Raw genomic sequence first — 16,183 nt, forward strand, 5'->3', positions numbered from 1 at the left:
GAGTGTTTAGCAAGCCTGTGAGAGGTTCCCCTTAGAGAGCTTTCCCGGGCTGCAAGCTTTTAAGGTCTGAATGTTGAACTCCTGGTCCACCCTGGAATACCCTCAGCTCCTGGGGAGCCTCAGGCTCATTTGGCTTGCGGAGGAGTCTGATCTGATTCAGGTGCTCCATGAGCCAGATCCAATTTTTCCTTTCTAAGCTGGGTCACTGATCTTTTCCTTGGTTGTAGGTATCTGGGATCCAGGTGTTTGAACCTGGACCAAACATGGCTGGCCGACCCATCCGCATAGGAGACCAGCTGGTTCTGGAGGAAGATTATGATGAGACCTACATTCCCAGTGAGCAAGGTAAGAAGCCTGTGGTGTATTGTAACACAGGTAGTGTCCAGATTCCAAAGGAGATCATTCCCTAAGTGTATCCTTTAAATTGAGTAAGTAAGTTGGAACCAGAGCATACAGTTCTTAACTTTAGTACAAGAAAAGACTTGGAACCTTTTCAGTGATTTAAAAACTGCACATGCAGCAATGAAGGTGATGGTGATGAAAAATTTGTTTTGAGTTGGGGCTGGTTCAGTCATTAAGGACAGATTTACATAACATCAGAAGGCATTTGTAAATCAGACATTTGTAATCTGGAGACTGGTGTTCTTTGAAGGTAGGGACAGTGTTATTTTTGTACTTCCTGTGCAAAGGATGGTTCATGCACTTCAACCTTTTCTGTAGTTTTGCTTAGTATATTTGGGTCAGATCAGAGGTTGGCAAACTATATATAGCCTGTGGGCCTAATCTGACCTGTTGTCTGTTTTTATAAATAAAATTTTATTGAAGAGTAGCCATACTCATTTGTTTATGCCTGATCGATAGCTGCTTTGGAGTTCTGGTGTGGTGCTGTGGGTTAATGTGCTGGACTACAGAGTTGGTTTGAAATACAAGGTCTGCAGTTCAAGCTCACAAGCTACTCCCCGGAAATCCTATACAGGGTTGCAACCAACTTGACAGCACTTAACAACATCAACAATAGCTGCTTTGATGCTATAGTAACCCTATGATCCACAAAGCCTAAAATATTTACTACTTTGTCTTTTATAGAAAAAGTTTGATCACTCCTAAATTAAATCAGTGATTTGCTTTGAATGAAAATATAGTAAAGGATATCATAAAATAGAGTTTGTCCTGAGGCTAATTGAAAGCCTAATTTCTGAAGAATAAACTAAAGCATATTTTAAAAACAACAATTAAAGTATTAATAACAGTAATGATAACATAATTTATTGATTGTTACTATGTGCCAGGCACTGTTCTAAGAACTTTACATGTATTAATCTTTTCAACCCTGCTAGCAACTCCATTACACGTCCGCATTGTTTAACATCCATGGAAATAGGATATTGTATGATTTGGACCTTGTGCAAACACCTGTGTCCATGGGGTGCTGGGCTTCTGGGTGCAGTGATCTGTGAGACCCGCGACTTGACAACTCCCACTGTGGATTCTTCAGGGGCACTTGACTGGGTTCTAGCTGCTTGCCACTGCCTTCTCTGCTATGTATGTTATAGGAGTATACATCTCATTCTCTTTTTTTCCAAATGTCTATTAGTTGTTTCTGTTCCATTAAAGGAATATTTCATCTTTTTCTCACTGATCTGAATGTCACCTGAGTGTATTCTGGTCTACTTTCTCTTGGCCTGTCTATTCATACACTAGTGTCACCATGCTCTCAAATGCACTTTAATATGTAACCCATTGCTGTCAAGCTAATTTGGACTCACAGTGACCCTGTAGGACAGAGTAGAACTGCTCCCCATGATTTTAGTGGTTGTCAGTCTTTACGGAAGCAGAGTGCCTCATCTTTCTCCCATGGAGTGGCTAGTGGGTTTCAATCACCAATCTTTGGGTTAACAACCCAGTGCTTAACTTACTGTGCCACCTGGTCTCCTTAATTTAATATATAATAGAATGAAAACTTTATTGCACTTCTTTTTAAAAGTTTTCTTGGCTATCATATTTGTTTTATCTCCTCAAAATCTTTAAGATTAAAAAAAAAAAGGATCACCTTGTCCAATTCTGAGGAGAAGTGACTATGAGGCAACTGTTAGTATTTTGGGGTGTCTTAGGCTAGGCTTTTTAGAGAATATAACCAGTGAAGCCTACACACACACACACACACACACATGGAGTCCTGGTGTGGTGCTGTAGGATAAGTACTGGACCACAAGGTCAGTTTGAACTGCAAGATTGACTGTTCAAATTAACCAGCTGCTTCTCAGAAACCCTATACAGGGTCTCTATGAGTTGGAACCCACTCAATGGCACTAACAACAACAATATAACAATATATATATACACACACACACATATATACACACACATATACAGACAGACAAGGACATGGAATGAGATATCATTGCTGATGTCAGATGGATCTTGGCTGAAAGCAGAGAATACCAGAAAGATGCTTACCTGTGCTTTATTGATTATATAAAACCTCTCGATTGTATGGATCAAGACAAGCTTTGGACAATATTGTGAAGTATGAGTATTTTGGAACACTTAATTGTACTCCTGAGGAACCTGTACACAGACCAAGAGGCAGTTGTTCAAACTGGGAATACTTTAAATTAAGGAAAGTGTGCACCAGGGTTGTATTCTTTTACCATACTTATTCAAGTCTGTATGCCAAGCAAGTAATTTGAGAAGCCATATTTTATGAAGGGGAACATGACATCAGGATTAGAGGAAGACTCATTAACAACCTGCGATATGCAGATGATACAATCTTGTTTGCTGAAAGTGAAGACAACTTAAAATACTCAGTGATGAAGATCAAAGACCACAAAGACCACAATATGGGTTGTATTTCAATGTAAAGAAAACAAAAATCCTCACAACTGAAAAATTAGCATCAAGATAAATGGAGAAAAGTTTGACGCTGTCCAAGACTTCATTCTGCTCACATCAACCATCAACACTCATGGAAGCAGCAGTCAAGAAATCATAGGCTGTATATATAGAGATGTTGTTGTTGTTAAGTGCTGTTGACCCTGTATAGGGTTTCCAAGGAGCAGCTGGTGAGCTTGAACCACTGACCTTGCAGTTTAAATGGCTTTGCAGTCTGGCGCTATACACACACACACACACACACACACACACACACACACACACACTTATATCTATCTGTGTATATATCAATCTATCTTTGGAATCCTGGTAGTGTTGTAGGATAAGCACTGTACTGCTAACCGCAAGGTTGAAGGTTCAGAACCACCCGCTGCTCCTCAGAAACCCTATGCAGGGTCACTGTGAGTTGGAACAGATTAGATAGCACTTAACAATAATATATGCATGTGTATACATATACATATGGAGTTCTGATGTGGTGTTGTTGGATAAGCACTAGACTGCTCATCACAAGGTTGGCAGTTCAAACCCACCAGCCGCTCCTCAGAAACCCTTATAGGGTTGCTGTGAGTTGGAGCCAATTCAGTACCCTACCATCTTACTTACCAATCTTGGATTCATCAGCCTCCACAGCCCATGAACCAGCAACCTGTTATCTGACCTGCTGATCTTGAGATCATCAGTTCCTAGGGCTCACTCATACTCTCTCTTCAAGGTTATATCAAGTCCCAAGTCTGTGGGTCAGATGTGATTCTGGAGGTTTCTGCTGCTTTGTGGGCCTAACGTCCTAAGATTGTAGGAAATGCAGCCACTGGCTCAAGTCCAAAGACCTGGAGGTCAGATGATGATGAGTCATGCAGGATGCTGATCAAGCACAAAGCATGAGAGCTTTGCCGCAGTGTCCATATATATGGGAATCAGGGCACACCCCTGAAGAAGCTCTCTTTCAACTGATTGGCTGCTCATAGTCGATCTCATTGGGGGTAGGGGCAGGGGTGGGGGGTGGGGAGAGATGACTGCATCATAGCTGCCTGACCATTGAGAATCATAGCCCCACCAAGTTGATACACAACCTTAACCATTACAGTCCACCCCTTGTCCATTTGGCAATTGCAAACATTTTCTTAAACCATACATAATCTCTAATAAAGACAATTATAAGTCATACCTGTATGTAACATGATACAATGGACACACCACTGAAAATTTCACTAGCTTTATTTACATTGTATATTTTATTTGTGAGGAAAACAAAAATATTTGATGCACACATACAAGGAAGAGATTCTATCAGCAATTAACAATTCTTGTTCCTGTGGTCATACCTGGTTCCTAGCACTGTCTACTTCCACCACCCATTTTGCATTCCCTTTGCCCTCAGCAAGTACCACAGCTGGTCATGGTTCTTTGCCTGGTGGACTGATCCAAACCTTCATTCCTGAAGGATCTGGGCCATTAGTACTCATGTCAGAATTGGATTGCTGTAACTTTCATTGATTTTAATCACAGGGTATGGCAGTACTAAGAGATATCCTAAGGAATCTCCTGTGTTACAGAATGCTCTTCTTTACCTCCCTGATGTAGCAATCTGAATTCCCCTTGGTAACAGGATCAGTCACACCAGCCAACACAGTAACTCCTTTCTTTGCCTGTTGATCTATAGGCATTAAGAGCCCAAAGTGACTAGGTGGGTAGCTTTAATGAGCAGAAATTTGTTTTCTCTAGTTTAGGAGGCTACAAGTCTGAATTCAGGGTATCAGCTCTAGGGGAAAGCTTTCTCTCTCTGTTGTCTCTGGAGGTAGGCCCTGGTCTTTTTGAACTTCAGCTCCTGCGTAATCTTCATGTAGCTTGGTATCTTGGCATCTCTTGTCCTCCGTCTCTGCTTTCTCTCTTGGCTTGTTCAGTCTTTTAGATTTCAAAAGAGATGGGCTCAAGACACCAAACCCCAAATCCACTACAGTTGAGTTGCTTTCAACTCATTGTGACCAGAACTGCCCCACAACGTTTAGAAGGCTGTAATCTTTTTAGAAGCAGACTGCCAATCTGTTTCTCACAGAGTGGCTGATGGGATACCGCTGTGTCACAGGGTCTCATATTAAGATGTTGTTGTTGTTGTTAGGTAAGGTGGAGTCATTTCCAACTCATAGCGACCCTGTATAGGGTTTCCAAGGAGCAGTTGGTGAGTTTGAACCACTGACCTTGCGATTCAAACCTACTATTTAGTCCAGTGCTTATCCTACAATGCTATATACCAGGACATACCGTACACTAATACTATCTTATTAATACAACAAAGCCCATTCTCACAGGTATAGGAGTTAGGATTTACAACATATATTTTGGGGAGACACAATTCATAACACTCGTTTACTTTCATTAAAAGTTTCAATTCTTGTTTATTTATCTATTTACTTCTTTATTGGCAGTCTTTACTGCTAAAATGCAATCTCCATAAGGATAGTGACCATCTTTCTCTTATTCAAGGCCATTCAAAGTGCCTGGCATATGGGAGGTGCTCAAAAATATTTGTGAAATCAGTGCTATCAATTCATCTCTGGCCAGCCATGGTACCTTGAAGAAAGGTTTTTTCTTTCCCACTCTCCTGGTGCCACCACTCATCTGTCAGTTTGTCATACTGTGGTGGCTTGCATGCCTCTGTGATTCTGGAAGCCATTTTAGTTTTTAAAAACCAGCAGTCAGGGTCACCCATGGGGAATAGGTTTCAGCAGAGAACTTCTAAACTAAGACAGACTATGAAGAAAGAGAGATGAACTACTTCTGAGTATTTAGCCACTGAAACCCTTATGAATAGCAGTGGAGTATTGTCTGATTAGTGCCAGAAGATGAGCCCCTTAGGTTGGTAGGCACTCAAAATATAACTGTGGAAGAGCTGCCTCCTCAAATTAGAGTTGCCCATACTGATGTGAATAGAGTAAACCTTTCGGGACCTTCATTTGCTGATGGGCACAATTCAAAATGAGGTGAAACAGCTGCAGACATTAGTTATCAAAACATGGAATGTACAAAGTTTGAATCTAGGAAAATTGGAAGTTGTCAGTAATGAAATAGAACGCATAAACATCAGTATCCTAGACATTGTTGTTGTTGTCAGGTGCCATCGAGTCGGAACCGACTCATAGCAACCCCATGCACAGCAGAACGAAACAATGTCCGGTCCTGGGCCAACCTCACTACCGCTGCCACACTTGACACCATCAATGATGCCACCTGGCTGATCCATCTCGTTGGGGGGTCTTCCTCTTTTTCTCTGACCCTCCACCTGACCCAGCATGACATCCTTCTGCAGCGACTGTTCTCTCCAGACAATGTGTCCAAAGTAGGAGATACGAAGCTTAGCCATCTTGGCCTCCAAGGAGCACTCTGGCTGCACTTCTTCCAAAACAGATCTATTGGTTCTTTTGGCAGTCCACGGCACTTTCAGTATTCTCCTCCAACACCACAACTCAAAGGCATCAATTCTTCTACGATCTTCCTTATTCACTGTCCAGCTTTCGCATCCATATGAGGCTATTGAAAACACAATGGCCTGGGTCAGGCGTACCTTAGTCCTCAAGCTGACAAATTCAAGAGGAATGTCATTCTGTTCATCATCACAAAGAACATGTCAAGATCCATCTTGAAGCATAATGCTGTCTGTGATAGGATAATAACCATACACCCACCAGAAAAACCAGTTAATGCCACTATTACTCAGATTTACTCACCAACCGCTAAAGTCAATGGTGATGAAATTGAAGAATTCTGCCAACTACTTTAGTTTAAAATTGATCAGATATGTAATCAAGATGTATTAATAATTACTGGTGATTGGAATATGAAGGTTGGAGACACAGGAAGGATCAGTAATTGGATAATATAGCCTTGGTGATAGAAATAATGCTGGATAGAATTTTGATATAATTTTGCAAGACTAATGATTTATTCACTGCAAATATCTTTTTAAAACAACATACACATGAACCTTACCAGATGGAATACATAGGAATCAAATTAATTATATCTGTGGGAAAAGACAGTAGAAAAACCTCAATATCATCAGCCAACGCAAGGCCAGGGGAAGACTGTGGAACAGACCATCAATTGTTCAAATGTAAGTTCAGGTTGAAGCTGAAGAAAATTAAAACAAGTCCATGAAAGTCAATGTGACCTTGAACATACCCTACCTGAATTTAGAGATCATTTCAAGAACAGATTTGATGCATTAGACACAAATGACCAAACAACAGAAGAGTTGTGTTATGACATCAAGAATATTGTATGTGAAGAAAGGGAAAATCAGGAAAGAAAGAAAAAACTAAAATGGATGTCAGAACAGACTGAAATTTGCTCTCCAATGCAGAGATGAAAAGGTGAATGGAAGAAATAAGGAAGCAAAAGAGTTTAAAAGAAAATTCCAGAGGGCAGCTTGAGAAGACAAAGTCAAGTATTATAATGAAATATGCAAAGACCAATAAACAACATTCTTATCAAAGGAGAAAAGATTGAAGTTGTCAAGGACTTCATTCTTCTTGGATCAACTATCAACACTCGTGGAAGCAGCAGTCAAGAGATCAGACGATGTATTGCACTGGGCAAATCTGCTGCACAGGAACTTTTTAAAGTGTTGAAGAGCAGAGATGTCAGCTTGAGGACTAAGGTAAGCCTGACCAAGGCCATTGTGTTTTCAATAGCCTCATATGGATGCGAAAGCTGGACAGTGAATGAGGAAGATCATAGAAGAATTGATGCCTTTGAGTTGTGGTGTTGGAGGAGAGTACTGAAAGTGCCATGGACTGCCAAAAGAACCAATAGATCTGTTTTGGAAGAAGTGCAGCCAGAGTGCTCCTTGGAAGCCAGGATGGCTAAGCTTCGTCTGTCCTATTTTGGACATATTGTCCGGAGGAAACAATCGTTGGAGAAGAATGTCATGCTGGGTCAGGTGGAGGGTCAGAGAAAAAGAGGAAGACCCCCAACGAGATGGATCAGCCAGGTGGCATCATTGATGGACTCAAGTGTGGCAGCGGTAGTGAGATTGACCCAGGATCGGACATTGTTTTGTTCTGCTGTGCATAGGGTTGCTATGAGTCGGTTCCGACTCGATGGCACCTGACAACAAACAACAAATGCAAAGACCTGTAGTTAGAAAACCCAAAGGGAAGAACATGTTCAGCATTTCTCAAGTTGAAAAAAGCTGAAGAAAATTCAAGCCTCAACTTGCAATATTAAACGATTCTATGGGCAAAAAATATTGAATTATCAGAAATCATCAAATGAAGATGTAAGGAATACATAGTCACTATACCAAAAAGAAATGGTCAGTGTTCATTCATTTCGAGAGCTAGATGTGATCAAGAGCCAATGGTACTAATGGAAGAAGTCTAAGCAGCACTGAAGGCATTGTTGAAAAACAAGACTCCAGGAATGGGTGGAATACAGATTGAAATCTTTCAACAAACTAATGCAGCACTGGAACATTCACTAATCTGTGCCAAGAAATTTAGAAGACAGCTACTTGGCCAACTGATTAGGAGATATTCACATTTGTGCTCATTCCAAAGAGAGGTGAACCAAGGGAATGTGAAATCATTAAACAATATCATTACTATCGTATGCAAGTAAACATTTGTTGAAAACAATTTAAAAACGACTGCAAGAGTACATCGACAGGCAGCTGTCAGAAATTCAAGGCATATTCAGAAGAGGATTTGGAAAGAGGGATCTCATTGCTGACATCAGGTGGATCTTGGCTGAAAGAGAATACCAGAAAGATATTTCTTGTGCTCTATTGACTATGCAAAGGCTTTCAACTGTGTGGATCATGACAAGCTATGGATAGCATTGTGAAGAATGGGTGTTCCTGATCATTTACTTATGTTCATGAAGAACCTGTACATATATGGATCAAGAGACAGTTGTTGAAACAGAACAAAGACCTACTGAATGATTGAAAATCAAGAAAGGTGTATTCTTTCACCATGTTCAATCTGTATGCTGAGCAAATAATCTGAGAAGCTAGATTAGGTAAAGAAGAACGTGGCATCAGAATTGGAGGAAGACTCATTAACAACCCGCGATACGTAGATGATACAGCCTTGCTTGCTGGGAGCAAAGAGGACTGGGCAGTGTTTCATTCTGTTGTGTACAGGGTTGCTATGAGTCGGAATAGACTCAGCGGCATCTAACATCAACAACAACTTTTATGGTAAACCACCGCCTTCTTTCTACCCCCTTAGCTCATAGTTCACATTTCTATTGTAGCAGATACTACTCTGAACTCTGTGTGTTTGTAAGGTTCCCCAAGGCTTAGTCATCTACAGTTTAAGACATGCTTGCTGAGTGAGTAATTAGTGATTTTGCAAATCTTGGAAGAGTTTATGTCCTGTGGTACTGCTGTCCTCATCTTAGAGAGCTCTGGCTGTGGCTCTTGAAGTTCTTCTGAGACCCTTGCTACATTGACATCTTCATCTTACTTATATCTTTCTTATACTAGGCTTCATATATTTTCTTGGAGTATAACAATGGCATGCTTTGATTCAGGTGTATCATTTATAAACTGTGATTTAAGGGAAAAGTTATATGTGCTTATGGTTTATATTAAGAGAAATCATACCTGTTCATGAAAGAAAATTTAGAAAGTAAAATCAAAGTAGAAAAAGTCTGTTGTGAGTTTTGTTTTTCCAATCGCCTTCCATCTTTCTTACCTTCCCCACCCTTTTGCCTCTCCATACAGAAATTCTTGAATTTGCCAGAGAGATTGGTATTGATCCCATCAAGGAACCAGAATTGATGTGGTTGGCACGGGAGGGTATTGTAGCCCCACTGCCCGTGGAGTGGAAACCATGGTAAGTCAGCACCAGATGTGGATGGCTCACTGACTTGACTTGTGAGAGGCCTTGGGAACCTGACATTGGAACGCAGCTTTAACAGGTCACCTTCTCCTAGTCTGTCCTGCACAGAATCAGGGACAGCAACGTGCCATTTCTTTGCTAGGCTATCTGAAGCTTTGGGCCTGAGCATAGGCTGATTTAAGGGTCCTTTTGGTGAAAATGATTAATTCCTTGGCTGGTAATAGAAAGGTTGGAGTTTCAAGTCTACCTAGCAGTACCTTGGAAGGTAGGCCTAGTGATGCAGTCTGACATAGTGGGGTCACCCTGAGTTCACATTGATTCTACGGTGACTGGTTTGGTGTTGGGTTATAATGGGGTTTAGTACCTGTATCTAGGAGCTCTGGTAGTGTAGTGGTTACGAATTGGGCTACGAACGGCAAGGTCAGCAGTTCGAAACTACCAGCTGTTCCACAGGAGAAAGATGAGGCGTTCTGCTCCTGTAAAGATTTACAGCCTCAAAAACCCTGTACAGGGTTGCTATGAGTCAGAACCAACTCCACAGCACACAGCCACAGTACATGTATCTAGAGTCAAAGGATCTGCTGTCCTGGGTCATGCTCAGGAGGTGTCATTATTCTTTGCATTTTGATGTTGAGAATGACAGCTATACTTCTTTAACCCACTGCCATTGAGTCAATGCTGGCTCATAGTGACCCTGTACCTATACCCTATACCTCTTTAGTATGTCCAGATGAATGCTGGTACTTCAGAGGTTTGTGGTAAGTTTATGAAGACAAAGAGTTTCTTTCTCCTTTGGTGACCTACTCTAGCTTTGCTGTCCTAGAGTTTGTGTAACGAATTCACGAATAGTGTCTTAGTAACTAGTGCTGTTGTAACACAAATTCCACAAGTGGATATCTTAAAAAAAAGAAATTTATCTTCTTACAGTTCTGAAAGCTGAAAGTCCAAATCAGTGTCCTGGCCGTGTCTATGCCTCTTTGTAGATAGCCTGGGCATTCCTGGGTTCTTGACCTGTAGACCATCCTCACATGGCTACTATCTTCCCCAGTATACATTTGCCTCTGTGTCTCATCTGCTTGTTTTATAGTTCAAAAGTTATTAGGTTTAGGACACACCCTATAAAGGTATGGTCACATTAACATAACAAAAACCCATTCCCAAATACTCAGGATTCCAGCATTTTTCTTTGGTGACAAGGGGTTGGGGGATGGGACACAATTCAATCTCTAATAAATAAGTCCATGTTTATGAATTTGTTCTATGTTCAGTATTAGTTAGAACTCTTTGGAATCCAAGGAACAGAGACACTCTCAAGTTGTCTCAAGGAAAGAAGTTTATGGTGATGAAACTCAGACTGGGAGAGCAAAAAGCATTTGTGGTTGCTATTCCTGTCTCCTTTCTTTTTTATCTGTGTTTTTAAACTTTCTAATGTGAATTGGGTGAAGGTTTACTGAGAAGATCAGTTTTCCATTCAGCAGTTACTACACATTTTGTTTCATGTTACTGATTGCAATGCTTATAATTTACCCCACTTCCTCCCTGTATTTCCTGTTTCCATTCCTCCTCCTTTCTTATCTTTCTTATCCCTAGTGTTACTGTTCCTCCTGTGTTGTTGTTGTTAAGTGCTGTCGAGTCAGTTCCGACCCATAGCAACCCTGTATAGGGTTTCCAAGGAGCAGCTGGTGAAGTTGAACCACCAACCTTGCAGTTCATATGACTTTGCAGTCCAGTGCATTAACCCACAGCGTCACACCAGGACTCCATTCCTCCTGTAGACTTGTCTGTGTGGCTGAAAATTGAGCCACAGGGCTGAGTTCATTTCCAGACCTGAAGGGGGACTGAGGACCATTGTCCCTGGGGTTCCATCAGTCTCTATCTGACCTGAAGCCTGGCCTTGCTTTGAATTTTTTTTATGATTTTGAGGCTTGTTCCACATTTTTCTCCCACTGTATCCAGGACCTTGCGATCTAATAGGATCCCTTTCAGAGCAGTTAGTCGTGGTGACCAGTCACCGTCTAGTTCTGGTCTCAGGGTTGTTGTCTTCTTCCTTTTCCTTTGCACTGCCTGGTATCCCAGTTATGGTGCTACTGTTGTCTCTGTCGCATCTCCTCTAATATCCTGCTTTCTCTTCATGTATGTAGGGTCCTGGTGTGGCACTGCGGGTAAGTTAATGCACTGGACTGCAAGGTCGGCGGTTCAAGCTCACCAGTTGGTCCTCGGAAACCCTATACAGGGTTGCTATGACTCAGAACTGACTCAACAGCACTTAACAAACAATAACAACAAGAGCTCGTTTCAACTTATCACTGAAATGAGTGCTAGAAGTGGAATTTCCCTGTGTTTATCACAAACTTGTCTCCCAGTGTCTTAGAGGGGCCCCTCTTTGGCTGATATGTGCAATTTTTGTACAAGGTGTAATTCTCTTGACTCATACTATTATTACTTTGGCCACACTTCAAAATGACTGCAGTTAGAGCCTTGCTCTTCTCAGCTGAAGAATCCTAATCCCTTTAGCTTTTCCTCACATGGCAGTCTCCCTGTTTTCTTGATCTTTTTAGCTGCCTTTCCTTGGACCTTCTCCATTATCCTGACATCTTTCTTACAGTAAATCTGCCAGTACTGCACACAGTATGTATCCCTGATGCCGAAGACTTCTGGTTGTGTTTGTAGGATGGTAGTTTCTGCTTTGTTTCCAAGACCCATCTTGATGGAAGGAAGGAACCGTGTTGGTACCAGGCTCTGTGCCAGCTGTCTTTGAGTACACGCTAGTGGTGACTAACACTTTCTTGTCTTGTAAGGAGAGAGCATGGATTGTTTTTGTTTTTCACTTTTAAAAAGAAGTCATTAGACCTTACATATACTGTCCTCTTTTACCCTTAACTCCCTTTCCCAAGGATAGTCACTATTAATTGAGGAATTTAATCAATTTTCTAGAATGGCTTATACAGAATGGACATTTCTTCCTTAAATGTTTGGTAGAATTTGCCAGTGAAGCCATCTGGATCTGGAGTTTTCTTTGTGAGCATATTTTAAACTACAAATCCCATTTTTTTAATAGATATTAGGGTATTGAGGCAATTTTTCAATGAGTTTTAGTAGCTTCTAAGTTGTTGAATTTGTTGGCATAACATTAAGCTTGGAGATAGTATTGTTTTATCAGATATCTGTGGTTATATAACCTAGCTCATTCTTGATATTGGTAATTTGTAATTTCTCTTTTCTTTTTCTGATTACTCTGGCTAGAGATTTATAAATTCTGTTAATCTTCTCAAAGAACCGGTTATGCTTTATTTGCTTTTCTCTTTTTTTCTATTTCCTTGATTTCTACTCTGATCTTTAATATTTCCTTTGTTCCTTTGTATTTTAGATTTAATTTGTTCATCTTTTTCTAGTTTCTTAGGTTCACTCTTAATCACCATGTTGTTGTTGTTAGGTGCCATCTAGTCGGTACCGACTCTTAGTGACCCTATGCACAGCAGAAGGAAACACTGCCTGGTCCTAGGTCAACCTCCCAATTGTTACCACGCTTGAGCACATTGATGCTGTCACTCTGCCAATCCATCTTGCTGGGGGTCTTCCTCTTTTTCTCTGACCCTCCACTTTACTAAACATGATATCCTTTTCCAGTGACTGATTTCCTCCTGACAATATGTCCGAAGTATGATAGACAAAGTTTGGCCATCCTGGCCTCCAGGGAGCACTCTGGCTGCACTTCTAACACAGGTCTGTTTGTTCTTTTGGCAGTCCATGGCACTTTCATTATTCTCCTTCATAGCTATGTAATAAGCGCTAGCATTGATAGGGCAAGTGCTTCCTATATATTCTTTAAATTATCTTGGTAATTCTTGGTCCTTTACTCTTCCATGTGAAATTTAAATTCTCAAATTCTACCTAAGTTTTTATTGTGAATTATGTGATAGTTTACATGGGAGAACATTAGCTTTACATTCATCCTGTCTTATTTTGTTTCATTGCAATTTCAGTTCCCTGCATGTATCATCAAACAGCCAAAGGGTATACCCCACAAGCCTGCCCCCTGGCTGTCAGCACACAGCCCCTCTCTCTCCCAGAGTCCAGAGTCCCCAACCACTCCATCTCTCCATGTCTCTACCTCCATCTCTGGCGTCGCTGCTTCTCTGGATAGGGTCCAGCACTCTGCTCTTCTCCCTTGATGGTCCCAGGGTCCTCCACTCCTGGACTGCAAGGTCAGCCACTCCCTTCCTTTTGTTACAAAATGTCTACCTTTACCTTTGCAAAACTCACAATCAGTCCTGATAGCAATTATTCACTATTGAACCACAAGAATTTTATCTACATCTCCTTTCACCAGCCCCGTCCAGACAGGTTGGAAACCACTCAGTGACGATTCTACCTTCCCCCCATACCCTCTGAAATTAGGCTCCCTCTTGAAAGCTTGTAAGCCAGTCACTTCGTGCCTTTGTAGCCCCCCATTTTGGGTAGCCAATGTCTAAGTTGCCCATCCCTGTCAACCCTGTGTACTGAGGAGGTGGGAATGATCCTCGCTGTAAAGATTTGTTCCCTCTTTTAAGCTACTACATCCACAAGCATAGGTCAAGTTCATCAAATTGTAGCGGATTACTCTTTTTTTCCTCTTCTTTCTTCTTCTAGTTGAGTTCTGGTCATCCAGCCATTGAAGCCAGGTCAGATGGGTACTATCTGCAAGTATGGGTGTCCTTGTGCATCTCCCCTCACTTCATAACAGCCAGACCCTTCACGCTCCGCTCTATTCCTCTGTGGCCATGTCCCTGTCCCTGGGCCCAGGAGTCCCCAGATCTTGCCATACTGCTGGCCAACCATGTCTCAACCCAGGTTGACAAGAGTCTATTGAACGTGGTCAGACTTAGATCACAACTTCATTGCTGTTTTCCCCCCACTTCCCCTTATTCGGTGATCAGTGTGGTCAGCAGCAGGACCACATGCCTTGAATCTTAGTCTTGGATGGAGGTTTTGCCCTGAGGGGACCTGACCACTTACCTTGATTGCTCCTGGGTGAACAACTTGCTTGTTCTTGTAGTAGTCATTCAGACTGCCGTTAATTGGTTTTTTTATTTTGATTTTTCCTGCTGGTCTTTCTTTCAAGAAGTATCTTCTGTTTCTTCTAGCTGTTCCAGGCTGGTCTGCTTGTCCTTTCAGTGGAAATTTCCCACCTCTAAATGTTTTGGATGAGGATTACACCTATGTTCATATGCAATGCAAAGGCTCCGCAGGAAGCCGCCTTCACTGGGCAAGTTCTAGCCCTATTTTAGGTATTTCAATCAGGTATAAGCTGAAAATGGACTTATAAGCTTTCTATGGTGATGTTTCTGGCTATTCCTGTCTCTCCCCCTCAAGAGTCTATTTTAACAATAGTAGGTGAGGGAAACCAAGATTCAAAAGACAGCCAAGCATCTTAACATTATTTCTCCTCTTTTACCCATTCAAATCATGCCTCAATCCCTGTATCCCAGAGTCCAGTTGTTTCAAGGTTGTGCATATATCATTATTTACCTCTGCCACACTTAGCCCATGCAAACCTGTCTAACTGTTCTCCCATCCGCGTTGTTCTTCCATTCCCTTCCCCCTTCTAGTGTATTGCCTCCCCACCAACACCCAAAGGTTTACAGAGTTTTACAGTCAACAAATCATACATTTCATTTTATCTTGATTCCTGTCCCCTCAATGTAACAGCACTTACTCCACTTCCTCCCTGTGTTTCTTGTGTCCATTCCGCCTCCTTTAACCACCATTCTGAATTCTGTCCTGAGGTAAATGCTGCCCATTTGATCTCGAATGGTTGACCATTCTATGGTATGCATAGCTTACTAGTGTTGTATCTCCTATCTGTCTATCTAGCTATCTGTCTATTGCTTGGCTGAAAACTGAGCCATGGGGGTGAGTTCAGTTCCAGACCTGAAAGGTGACCAAGGGTCATAGTCTAAGGTTCTGCCGGTCTCTATCTGACCTGTATGTCTGGTCCTTTTTATGATTTTGAGTTTTGTTCCACATGTTCTCCTACTCTATCCAGGACCTTCTACTGTGAGCCCTTTCAGAGCAGTTGGTAGTGGTAGCTGGGCACTATGTAGTTCTTTCTGGTCACAGTGTCTTGGAGACTGTTGTTCACCTGGCACATTAGTCCACTGTACTACTTGTTTCCAAGTGTCTCCAGTTTTCATCATTCTTCTTTCTTCTAGACAGAGAGAAACCAATAGTTGCATCTTAGATGGCTGCTCATGAGCTTTTAAGATCCCAGTTGCTGCTCACCAAAGTAAGAAGTACTCACCAAAGAACATTGTCTTTGTGGACTATGTTACAGTCATAGAATTTTCTTGTGTGCAGATTTATACATTTATTTATTAATTTAAGGTTTTTATTGTGGATTGAGTGAAAGTTTACAGGGCACATTATCAGTTTCATATTCAACAATTCATATAATTTGTTTC

General features: G+C 41.5%; 1 protein-coding gene across 1 annotated transcript in view; it reads left to right on the forward strand.

Moving 5' to 3' along the window:
• The first annotated feature begins 248 nt into the window (after window positions 1–248).
• Window positions 249–16,183, forward strand: part of CEP164 (centrosomal protein 164kDa) — an 83,442-nt gene continuing 67,507 nt past the window's right edge. Inside the window, exons 1-2 of the mRNA XM_006833981.1 lie at window positions 249–345; window positions 9,626–9,737. Coding sequence (XP_006834044.1) covers window positions 264–345; window positions 9,626–9,737 — 194 coding nt within the window. The 5' untranslated portion in view covers window positions 249–263. The remainder of the gene's footprint in view (window positions 346–9,625; window positions 9,738–16,183) is intronic.

Source organism: Chrysochloris asiatica, unplaced genomic scaffold, assembly GCF_000296735.1.
Source record: "Chrysochloris asiatica unplaced genomic scaffold, ChrAsi1.0 scaffold00008, whole genome shotgun sequence".
NCBI lineage: Eukaryota > Metazoa > Chordata > Mammalia > Afrosoricida > Chrysochloridae > Chrysochloris > Chrysochloris asiatica.